This window comes from Colias croceus, chromosome 13 (assembly GCF_905220415.1).
Source record: "Colias croceus chromosome 13, ilColCroc2.1".
NCBI lineage: Eukaryota > Metazoa > Arthropoda > Insecta > Lepidoptera > Pieridae > Colias > Colias croceus.
The window spans coordinates 1,111,256-1,124,905 of NC_059549.1; the positions used below are offsets into that span (position 1 = coordinate 1,111,256).

The 13,650-nt window shown below is 32.6% G+C and overlaps 1 protein-coding gene across 1 annotated transcript; it reads left to right on the forward strand.

Annotated features, from left to right (window-relative positions):
• Window positions 1-457: 457 nt before the first annotated feature.
• LOC123697028 lies at window positions 458-1,348 on the forward strand. The gene has a single exon (XM_045643446.1). It carries the CDS (start codon window positions 458-460, stop codon window positions 1,346-1,348), a length of 891 nt encoding a protein of 296 aa, XP_045499402.1.
• Window positions 1,349-13,650: the final 12,302 nt, after the last annotated feature.

Here is a 13,650-nt window from a genome sequence, read left to right on the forward strand (position 1 = left end):
GGAACAGCTACCAACATTTTAAAAAGTGAATAGGCTATACCTCTCTGATCAGGCATGCTAACTAAGTGGACCGCATCTGCGCTTAACATCAGGCGAGATCGCGGTCAAATGCCTGAACAGTCTTTGAAAAAAAAAAAAAAAAAAAAAAAAATGCTTACTGTATTTTTTATAATAATATTGTGATTTAATTGACTTCCTTGGTATTTTAAAGACACATATATATCTACTTAATATAAATTGTCCATTAAATTAATAACACTATACACAGTAATATTTAGAGTTCTCTCGAAAAAATATCAATGTTGATCAACATAATCTTTGTGTGAACATTTTGTAAGGCGCCATTTAACATTTTCCATAGACCGACGGATCGTGCTCAGAGCCGCAGCCTGTGAATGCTGGTGTCCCGCAGGGGTGTGTGTTGTCGCCAACGCTATTCCTTCTTCATATCAATGATATGTTGCAAATACGTAATATTCATTGTTATGCTGATGATAGCACTGGCGATGCCACATACTCCGGGCACGCACGAATCTCTCAGGAGCAGGTGGATCAGTATCGGAACGAACTTGTGTCCAACATTGATAATACCCTGGATGCAATCTCCAGTTGGGGACAGAATAACCTTGTGAAGTTCAACCCATCAAAGACACAAGTGTGCGCATTCACCGCCAAAAAGAAGCCGTTCACGTTGACTCCTCGATTCCAAAACACTCTCCTCAAAGCCACGCCGAATATCGGGATTCTCGGTGTCGACATTGCGAGCGACGTGCAGTTCAGGGGTCATTTAGAGGACAAGGCCAAATTGGCTTCTAAGAAACTTGGGGTGCTTGCTAGAGCGAGACAGTATTTCACGCCAGCTCACCGCCTGCAACTCTATAAGGCACAAGTTCGGCCCCATATGGAATACTGTTCTCACCTTTGGGCTGGAGCACCCCAATACCAACTACTTCCTCTTGACCGCCTGCAACGTCGAGCCACACGAATCGTCGGCAAACCCGAGCTAACCGATCGGCTCGATCCATTGGCACTGCGGCGGGACGTTGCATCTCTGTGCGTATTCTACCGCCTGTACAATGGGGAGTGTTCCGAGGAACTTTTTGGCTTAATACCGGCTGCCAAATTCCACAATCGCACTGCACGACACAAGCTCAAGTACCATCCGCACCACCTGGATGAGTGGCTATCAACAACTGTGCGTTTTTCACGGCATTTTCTGCCCCGAACAACAAAATTGTGGAACAGCTTGCCTTCTTCGGTGTTTCCATCTACCTACGATATGGATGTCTTCAAAAAAAGAGCCTACGCGTCCCTCAAAGGCCGGCAAAACAATCGCAAAGTTACCTAACGTTGCAATTGCTATGGGCGGCGGTGATCACCCTCATCAGTACACCGCCCGCTCCTTTGCCGGTTTTAGTATAAAAAAAAAAAAAAAAAAAGACCATGACTATAGTTCCATGCATATGTTATAGTCAAAGTCCGATACACAGTCTCTTCGCGGAAGGACTGGTTTATCCTAGGTTTGGCCAAAGCCATCAGGCAATCCCCGAAATACATTTCAATTTCGCCCTTTGTCTGAAGTATTTTTAGTCAAACCCAGGAGCTCCTAACTTTTCAGTCAAACGTCGAAAGTAAATTATTCTGTTTCGGTTTTGGCCTAGTCAATCCTAGAAGCGACTGCAATCCTCGGTCAAACGTTGATCTGAACATGTTTAAACAGATTCATAATGTCTCTCGCGGACCGCGGTGTTCCGACCGATTGTTTTGTCATTTCATGTTCGTTCATTGAGCGTGAGGGCGTGTAATTGAAGATGAGTGAATCAAACGGAGTTGTTGTTACTAAAAACGTGGATAAAGAAGCTTTAAAAGTCAAGTTTAAAGAGAAAATTTCTAATTTGAATAAAAATAAGTGTTCATTTCACATAAAAAACAAACAGTTGTATGAGCAGATTATCAGTGAGGTAGAGTCCGCTAAAGTAGCTAAAAAGAAAACGTCTTTGCAGTATCGCCGTCTCAAACGCTAATTTTTGATTAATTAAAAATGATTAATTTTTCATTTTAATTACTTAAGAAATTATTAAAACAATAAACATCAAAATTTTAAAAATGTTATTTTTTTATACTTAATCTTATACAAACTAACCTCCGTATATTCCAAAGCATTTATTTATTTATATTATACTTTATTGCACATCGTACAAAAGGCGGGCCTAATGCCACACGGCATTCTCTCAAAGCATCTCAAATATAAAAGTGAAAATCACGTAAGCTGACCAATCAGGTGTCAGAACTGGCAGAGTTAAGCGGTTCTTAAGACTTGAAAGCTGCTTAAATGATAAAATGCTTCCAAATATACGAAGATAAGACACTTCATACCTATATCGGAGTTTGACTCGTCAAACCCCGATTTAATAAAATTGTGTTTTGACGTTTGCCTGACCAAATTAGTCTCTCCCAGGTTTGACGAAATTTGTTTAGTCAAAGGCCGAAAATTTACATTTGTTTGGGCTTTGACTAAGTCATTCAGTCTGACCTGAGGATTGACCAGTCCAATCTAGGAGCGCCGGAGCTTCGGAGTTTGCCTATAACACATAGACCGTACGCTCTGTCCTCTGATGTAGTTATTGTTTGTTCTATCTTCTAATAGATGGCTCTGCTCGCAATTATAATATGATGATTGTTTTATTCAATTGATAATAAGCAAATTTTTGTTTATTTTTTATTTCCATCATTCATTAAAAATGAATAAAAGAGTTTAATAGAATTGCCTAAATAAGTGTTAAATTTTAAATTTCGTAGACTCAAAATTTTCAGATTGCCTTGTTTACGTAGCATATATTAGAGCCTAGAGCCAGCCACATATCTTTCTTCTAATATATAAAAATCAATGCCACTTTTCGTTGTAATTCCATAACTCGAGAACGGCTGAACCGATTTCGATAATTCTTTTTTTATTATATTCCTTGAAGTACGAGGATGGTTCTTATGTAGAGAAAACGTAAACATGTACCACGGGCGAAGCCGGGGCGGACCGCTAGTTATATATATATAGAGATATTTAAGTTAATTACATTTAAACATTCAGCCATAATAAAATATAAAAAACCCCATTTAACTAAATAATGGCAAAAGCATCACGACATTATTTCATTTAATTGCTCATAATATAATCAAATGAATATAATTATTAATATCATACTTAATAGGAAAAAAAAAACAGACAACACAGATTAATATTAAATACCTATTTACTAGGTACTTACATAATAAGTCTCTATTTTCACAGGCCAAAAAAAAACACTAATTTCAAAAATAATAATTTTAATTAATTAGATACCTACCTATATCTTTTAAATACTTCAATAATTACAAGTGTAATAACCCAGACATTTAAACGCAGTGATATAAACAATATGAAATTCACAAAACTAATTTAGTAACTTGCTGTTACTGAATTTAGTAAATTGTTGATAGTTTGACCACAAGCTCAGATGTCATCTTTGAATACAAATAATCTCGGTACCTCGGGATTGTTAACTATTTTAGACATTTAAATTCAAAACAAAATAAGTTCAAACCTATTACTTATTACAATAAAAACACACAAAAAAACACCATTCATTCATACCACAGTCGAGGGAAGAAGAAGGAAGGAGGTAATCAAAACTCGTTGTACCAAAACTGTTTTTGCCAGACGCCAATACTCAGCTAACTCAGTTTATATATATAATCATCTTAATAAATTATTAAACATTAATAGATTAACCTGTAGTGATTTAAAAAAACAAAACAATGAACTGGCTAAAAACACTAAATTATGATGGCACAGAAAAACTCCTTGTTACGTCATGCACTGTGTAATTATTGTTTCTATATTATTTATTTAAATTTTGATCATAATCATACGCTACTAAAATATATTAATTGCTATTAAAATCGTTCACTCACAAACTCGTGCTCATACATAAACTGACAAATCTAAACACACACACATACACACCCACACACGCACACATTCACCCACACACACACGCACACATCGCCCACACACACAATACACAATCACATTACACACACGCACACGAATACACTCCACACTTAACTATTAATATTTTGTTATTTAAACAGTTTATTATTCTGATGTAGATTCCTATTTTAAGTTAAGGAAGAGCGGGTCCTCCTGACACAGGTTTTATATTAAACTTACTAGGAGGGCCCTACTACTCCAAATTGTATTGTATGAAATGAATAATAAAAAGTTTTTCAAAGTTTTTTCAAAGTTTTTATTAGATTCTCTAATTGTTTTTTTAATCTGCATATTAATTCAGTTTGTTTATTATAATATTGTTTAATATTTTTAACCCTACCTACCACTTAGTACTTACCATAGGTACTTGCCAATCATAATATACTTACGTATTACGTACTAGGCTTAGGTACTACCGTACTAGGTATGTGATAGGTAGGTACATAAGATATATTATGACGTAAGTATACCTACGGTACCTGCGGAACGGACTAAAATATGAAAAAGCTGGAAGACACCATTTTTATAACATGCAAATCAAAATTATATTTTCAATCAACGGTCAGAAAAAAATCGAGTAGAAAAACATATTATTTTGAATACCACAATGACACTTGACAAAAATTACACAGCGTAAAATATTTTTTATTTCCTGCCTCAGCGGAATAAAAAGGGTGCTTGTTTGAAATTCGTGTCTGAATATTACAATCTTAATTTCAATGGATGTTGATGATTAGATACTAGATAGGTATTTACATACATACATATTACACATATTGACATAATAATTATGAAGGCTTCAATAGTAAAAATCAATGTGTTGATTAACTCCTGGATTAGGGACATAATCGCGTAGGTACATCAATTACCTATAACCTAGGAAGTAGGATTCGTAAATATCAAAAGATTACTTACCACCAAACTTTTATCATTATAACAAACGAACTTAAAATATTTCTGAGGTTTTAACAAGTTTTCTCGTTAAATTTAATAATGAAAACATTTCAATGAGGGCAAAAGCTTTTGTTTAAATAAAACATCTCAAAGTTTAAGATGGAATTTAATATTTAAATTTTTACCTGAGAAACGAAATAACTTGAGTCATTGCGAATATTAAAAAGGAAAATTTGTAAAAGTACCTAACTCATTCGGATATTTTTTTTCATAATTGAGGAAATGTTGATAAAATCTTTTTATCATGCTTTCAAGCCGGTTTTCAATAAAGCGCTTATTTTGATGTTGTTAAAAGACCCAAAAGACACTTAAAAGTTGTTTATTTATTCCATGGATTTCTCATTATCCAATATAAAAGTGACAAACTTGATAGGATCTGAATTTCTCCGGAAATAAAGAGGTACCTACTTAGACGTAAAAAATAGTTTTTTTGGGCTCGCAGTTTTCTAATTGCAATACCTACTTAACCGACTACCTATTAGGTACGAAACACAATCAAAATACTTATCAACCATTAAACTAAATAGTCGTGAAGTTTTAGGTATTGAAAAGTCAAAGAGTCTGCAAAGAATGCCCTTTGAAATTGCCAGTTGAGTGCCTTTCAAATCGATGCGGGCAGGGAACATTCAGCAGTTTTCTGCACAATGGTCTTTTATTAACAACAGCCGGGTATTGTAGCCTCGATACCGAAGTGAATTAGTGATACACGTGTCCATGCTAAAGGTCATGAAGTAGATATGTGTACTTCTCTTTTTGGTTAGATGTGACCTCTGTAGAGAGTAATAAACCGTTGTATTAGATCCAATTATTACGGCACGAAAGATGCGTAGGTATGAGATATTTACTATCAGGCTGATTAGCTATAAATATACCTACCGCTTTCGGTTTTACGTCATATTCTTATGTATATTTTCTTTTTAATCTTTCTTTCTTCTCCTATACATAGTTTAAGTACATATCTGTATATATTATATGTTTCAGAATCCAAAATTGTAGCTCTCATTTTCAGAAACTAATGTACTTTTACATCATCTTTGTTTATGTGTCTGTTAATCTTGTTTATGTGTCTTTGCTTATGTGTCTTAAGTTCACTGTGAGACGTAGAGGAAACAATTGTTAATGTTACCATAGTACGTCATTAATTTATATATTACACGGGTTTATTTGTTTCTGTAAGATCTTTGAATAAATAAATAAATAAATAAATAATGATTGTATGAAAATTATATGGAATAAGATAATCATTATAATATAGAGAAGCCTAGTTGAAGAGTAAATGTTTGAGTTTGAGTAACAAGAGCAAGTCAAACTTACACAAAGCATTCCATTCTACTATACTGTGATTATTCTTACCGTATAGATTGCAAACTAAACGAAGTGTAGAGCAAATTCGATTACTGCAAGAGACAATGGATTTTGGCCCCGAATTATCCGAATTTTGCATTATATAATACACTAGCTTACCGCCCGCGGCTTCGCCCGCTTTGTCTAAAATCCAATAAATTATATACTAAAAACTTCCTCTTGAATCACTCTATCTATTACAAAAAACCGCATCAAAATCTGTTGCGTAGTTTTTAAGATTTAAGCACACAAAGGGACATAGGGTCAGAGAAAGCGACTTTGTTTTATGCTAGGTATGTACCTAGTGATTATAAACTGATAAGTAGGTAATCTACCGTAGTATGATGGCCGATGGGGAACAGTAGAAAATAAAGAATCTGTTATTATAAATTTTTTATTTGGAAAATATTTACTTAATATAGATCCGAACTATACTTTATGATCCAAAGATACCTATTTGCTTTAAAATGTATCTCTCAGCAGTAAGCATCAACGAAATTGATTTTACTTTACCCACGAGTAAGCTATATCAATAAAAATTATAGGTATAAAAGGGAAGAAAATGCTAAGAATTCTTTAACATTCATAACCTTCTTGGAAGGTTACCTGAAAGTTTACGAATAGGTATTTGATTTTTGCTTTGACGCAATACTGGTAGCACTGATTATAGACTGAATACAATAAAATAAAAAAAGTGTGTACTTATGTACACGCATTAGAAGTTATACTTCTTTGGCGTATGGAAAAAATACTAAAATATACTTAACTTGAACACCTTAGTTATCAATTTTCACACCACCTAGAACTAACTTCATGCTGTTAAATTTAGGTGTCGGTGTGCGCGCGCATCGTAAAAATTCACTCTCTGACTCTCATCATTTTTCTCCATCGCGCCAAAAGAAGTAGGTAGTTATAACTTCAAAAAAGATCTTAAATGTAATTTTTCAATGCTTTTTAAATAAAAGACATTTAAAAAATATAAAAAAAATCTCTAGGTGGGTCTTAGAAATAAAATAGATATTTCTAATAAATAATTTAATAACAATAAATAATAATCAATTAATTATGTTTGTGTTTGGAATGCTCATACATGTTGCGCGTGGTTCCCACTGCGCTTGCGATGCCGAAACCAGTTTTCTGCAAAAATAAATAAATTATATTAAAATCACTTAAATTATACATTTCTTTACAAGCACATTAAATAAAATTTATTACCTAGTATAAAATGCTAATTAGAAATGCCAGTAAAAAGTATTTAATAATTAATATACATATTTAACCCTCCGTGAACCACGTGGATAAAAGTTACGTCCTGCACTACGTGGGGTTTCCTGGACCCAATAATCTTTCCACGTTTTTTTAAGCTAGTATTTATTGTAAATTTGTAATGTGTATATTATTATTATCCCTTGACTATAAGAGGTTATAAATAAAATAAATTTATCAAATATTATATACATTTATTATATCTTTAGGCAATGTTACAGAAATAGTACTTTTTACCAACTAAAATAAGACTATGTTCTATGGGTTAGACTTTAAGAAAAAAAATGAACTATAAGAACTTCTTAATTCTATGCTTTGGAGGCATAACAAAGTAGTAAACAAAAATAAAACAAAAATTACTAAAACTAATTCAAACTCAAACTCAAACTCAAACATTTATTTATTCAATTAGACTACTACTTTTAGTAGCACTTTCGAATCGTCATTTCATAAGTATTTTTAACATTTACCACCGATTCGGAAAGCAGTATCTATGGAGAAGAACCGGCAAGAAACTCCATAGTTGCTCTTTTAGTCTATTTATTGAAATAAACTAATTAGTCTTCTTGAGATCCAAGTTGGTTCAAATCACCACAATTCCATAAGTGCGGATAATATTGCATTTTCATTGATGTGATGAGCCATAATGAGCCCTAGAAACAATTTCAGATTATTTTTAAATAATAAAAAACAAATTAAATAAATATTTATATAAAAAAAGTCGTATTTTATCACACTATACTGCTCACCTTTTAGTAGACGTCCCGAACTACGTGGGGTTTCTGACACCCAGCTGCACTTTGACGGCGTCCGTTCACCACGTCTGCGACGCTACTACTAAACCGCTGTCGCTAAGAGGTCTGGCAACGTCGGAACTCCAGCTAGACGAGGTTTCAAGACTTTCGCACAATGTTTGGAAAAGATACAAAGATTTTTGTATGTCTGGGGTGTATTAAACCCCACATGGTGCACGGAAGGTTAAACATATTGTTATACTATGTAGAAAGAGAACTTGTGCCGGAAAATATTTTGACTGGAACCATCTTGATAAAATGGGCACCGAAAGTTTTACTTACGAGATATTTGCCCCCTTTTTGAATAGCTTTCCAATTTATTCCCGGAGCCGCTTCACTGTATCCCATAAGAGCTGTTAATACCACCATCAGTACGGCAAAAAAATTTATTACTTTCATATTTATATAGAGCTGTTAATGCTTTATAATAATTATTAAATTTTAGTTAATATCACCGTGATTACTATTTCCAGAATGATACATTCGAGAAGATAAAATAAGTATTTAAAGGCATTTGATATATTATTTTCTTATAATGAGTTCGGGATTTTCGTCGCTCGTTATAAAGCCATTAATAACTTTCTCTTCAATTATTCGAAAATACCCAAATTGTAATCAATGCAATTGTGACTAATTAATTGTATGTTTATATTTGATTAAATTGTGTATTTTTCATTTTATTTGATAATTTATTATTTGTCAGTATAAGGTATTGCTAAGAGATAAGTCTTAGGCGCTTAGAAAGATAAGTATTTTGAAAGAAAGAAAGAAAGAAAAGACATTTAATTCAACACACACTTAAAGACAAATAAAAATAAAACAGAAATTAAATAGAAAAACACATTGAAATTACGATATAAAACATGAATGTTAATTAGGTGTGATCCTGTGTGCTGAACAGGGACACCACTCAGGAATTCTGCGGCTTAAGAGCTGCAGCACTGATTTTCAGTGGTTCCCATGTTCCCAAATGACGCCTATTATGGCAGAAAAATATGAATAAATTAAAATAGATACCTATACACATATATACACTACATAAATATCAAAACAAAACAAAATTCATAACTCAAAAGAAATAATAATAATATGATTTATTAATAAATAAGTTAAATATTTATATAAGGATAACAGAAAATAGCAATATAAAATTAGAAAAATTATTAACCAATAACCATACGCTAACGAACCAAGCAACTAATGTTGATTGATTTGCCGATGTAAAATGGATTTCTTAAATTCATTACGGAAGCTTACACTGCATTTATTACGCAATGGTGGAGGCAAATCATTCCAACATTTCGTTGCTCGGTACCGAAAAGCACCCCGGAAAGCCATGGTATGGTGTCGAGGCATAGCTAAGCTAGTCAGTGACGCCCTGGTTCTGTACACAGTGTCAGAATTCCCCAACCATGATAATTTTTCATAGAGGTAAGCGGGTACATTTGACCGTATAACTGCAAACAGCAAAACGGCAAAATGTAATCTTCGACGGTTCTCCATGTTTAAAATCCTCGCATTATTCAGGTAAGGTGTTATATGCGATCGGGGAGGTACATCCCAGCAAAAGCGAGCGCATGCATTTTGAACCCTTTGTATTGCTTTTTTTGAGCGTCCCAGGATTCGATCACCATACATTGCGTCACCATAATTAAACTTGGACAATGCCAAGTTTTTTTTTAACCGTCTTCAATCAAGATTAATTTAATAGTTATCTCAAGATTTTCGCATCTTGGTAGTACCATTTGAATTTATAAGTACACCCATAGAAAAAAGAGCGTGTGTTCCGAGCACACGTGTCAGAACTCAGAAGTGAAACTTCTTTGGCAAGATTCAAAGATAACAAAATCGTCGCCTTACTCTATGACGTGACGGTATTGCCATGCGCCTTTAAATTTTACACTCAATGTGCGTAAAGAAGTTTCATTTCAAAATCTTCTCTTATTCATCCCACTCCAAACATAATATTATGTATATTGTATAATGTCATGGTTCTGACTGAATATGAAGTAATTTATAGATTCAAATTACCTACAAACAAGCCTACAAAGATTACGTGCCTTTGCAACTCTTGCAGTGAAGGTTTTATTTTTTATCAGCAGTGTATATGAAGTGTAAATCCGAGGCTAGATTATAAATACAAAGATACAAATAACGAATTGAAAAATAAAATTCACAGCTAGGCTATGTAATGTGCCGAGTATTTTCATCATTTCAGCGACAAACAATGCTTAAACTGACAATGATCAGTTAATATTTTAAATATTAATAGTGCAAAATATATTAAATATAAAGTGTAATTGAAATTCCTTAAATTTCAGTACCAGGATGTGTATTTTACAACTGAAAACACGCACGAGTTTTTAAAATGTTTCAGATTTTATTGTCATGTTTCCAATACATTTTCAACTGAATTTATTATTATTATTAATATGTATTGAATGAAACTATTTTAACAGTTTATGCGAAAATTTATTGTTTATTTTATTTTTTTGTTGTGAATCCATAATCTATTCTCATAAAAATGAATTTGTAAAAAAAACCTTTATTGTTTTTTAAATTTATGAAAACCCGTTTAAAATCTGCACCCTACCATAACTACTTTTAGAAGAAATCCTAAGGATTTTAATATTAAACATAACATAAATAAATGTAACTAGTATAACTTTAACGACTCTGGAGAAACCTAAAATGCCTAATTGAGAAGATAGCGTGTTATTTAAATAGCACAGTAAGTGTTATTGAGCATCATTCGACATCCGAAACAGTAGTTGAGTTTACCAAAAAAATAGAAAAAATAAATAATAATGAAACTGACAGCTTTAATCATAATGCTAGTCGTGGTTTTAACAGCTCTTATTGGATCCAACGAAGCATCACCTAAGTTTCGTTGGGGACATGTTAAAAAAGGCGGGAGAGGCATTGTAAGTATATTACAAGTTTATAAAAAAATGCTATGTCAATTCTGTAAGCTTGGGAAGCTTACAGAATTGACATAGCATTTTTTTAGTTGAAAATTTGAATGAATTTCTTCGTTTATTAGGTAGTTGAAAAAATATTTCTCACGATATATTTTTTCAACTAATGATAGCACTTTTTAATTCAACGATCTAAGATCTGAAAATAATCTTATTAATTTATGCGACTCTTTTTTACCGCCTCTTTTTCGTTTCACCTTTTAAATAATAGCTAATATAATTTAATGTACCTAATTTTTTTATTTTATTTTATTTTTATTTATTTTATTTTAATTATTTCTATACTAATACATATTATAAAGCTGAAGAGTTTGTGTGTTTGTATGTTTGTTTCTTTGTTTGAACGCGCTAATCTCTGAAACTACTGGTCCGATTTGAAAAATTCTTCGGTGTTAGATAGCCCATTTTTCGAGGAAGGTATGTATCATCACGCTTAGACCAACAGGAGTGGAGCAATGTGGGTGAAACTGCGGGAAACAGCTAGTTAACTCATGAACTACATAACTAACTACTTTCGACACGTGGTTTAATATCTTCTGCATATTAATTTGAGTTTATTGTCATACAACATTTTATTGTTACAGAGCCGTGGTTTGGGAGTGCTATCTGCCTGGGATGCTGCTAACAACTTAATTAATCAGGGATAATAACGTCTTATATAAGTTTTGTTATAAATAAATAAATTTGAAAAATACACTGTTTTATTTTGGTCTACTGAATGCAAAACGGATAAAATTATTATTATCATTAATATTAATGAGGATATCATATTATGTTATTCTAGAATGGAAGCTATATTTAATTTCAGCCAAATTATTTCCGTAGCATTTAATTGCAAGAGCAATAATATTCCCTCCTATTTGAAAATGTTTATAATATTATCTGTCTTTTTATTGGAGAACTAGCTTTCCGCCCGCGGCTTCGCCCGCGTTTTCAAAGAAAACCCGCATAGTTCCCGTTCCCGTTCCCGTGGGATTTCCGGGATAAAACCTATCCTATGTCCTTTCTCGGGTATCAAAATATCTCTATACCAAATTTCATGCAAATTGGTTCAGTAGTTAAGGCGTGATTGAGTAACAGACAGACAGACAGACAGAGTTACTTTCGCATTTATAATATTAGTATGGATTAGGTACATTTTTATGTATTACACGTTTTTTAAATATATTTTTCAAACTAAGTGTTAAATTCCAAAAATGCAGAACATTCTTTTTGATAAATAACTGAAAAATTGAAAAAGAGGGAGACGTCGCTCTTCTACAAACTTTTTATTGGGTTATTTTAAAAGTAAATCTTTGTTTAAAGAAAAATAAGGGAAAGAAAAGGGATTTTCCTATAATTATTAGTTTATTATCCAATTATTATTATTAATATATTTATTAACAAAAATTAATTAATCACGTTTGTGTTTGGAATGCTCGTGCCACATGCTATGCGCGGTTCCCACTGCGCTTGCGACGCCCATCCCAGTTTTCTGAAAATACAATTATATACATTTTTCTGAAATTACAAATAAGGGGTTTAAACTTATAACATAAACACTTAAGAATGGCTGAACCGGTTTCAATGTTATAAAATTATTGGATATGTGTTGGAATTATTGTTATTCACAACATCCACCATTCTTAGTCTGACTATTAAAATTACAATATTTTCAAATGAATTAACTATTACCTACTATTTTGACTCAAAAAGTTGGATGCAACTCCTCATTGAGTCAATTTATTAATAAATTTATTTTAAATTTGAGAATGTACTTACAATAATTTTGCCCCCTTTTTTAACATCTTTCCATTTTATTCCGCGCGCCGCTTCGCTGTATTCCATAAGAGCTGATAATACCACTATCAGTACGAAGAATAAATTTATTACTTTCATATTTATATAGAGTTGTAAATTTATAAAATAAATAGTGTAATATCAGTTGATATCACTGTTGAAACTACTTTCAGAATAATGCATTTCAGAATCTGAAGTATGCATTTATAGTAAAGGAGGCAGGAGTAAATCGACCTTCACCCATCTGATAACCAGATGAGAGTTATTTTTTATGAAATGAGTATTTTTAATCTATAATACACACTTATATAGTTTACCTTGTGTGAGTATTACCTTCATTTTTATCTAAATATATATAAAATACTTTTTACTACCTAGCTATATTTTATCGCTATACGTTCGACTCGGGAAATGTAATAATTGACTCATAAATCAATCTGTGCTCTTCACCGATTTTTAGTATTAATTCCCATAGTGACATGTAAATTGTAAACCCTATTTCAACACA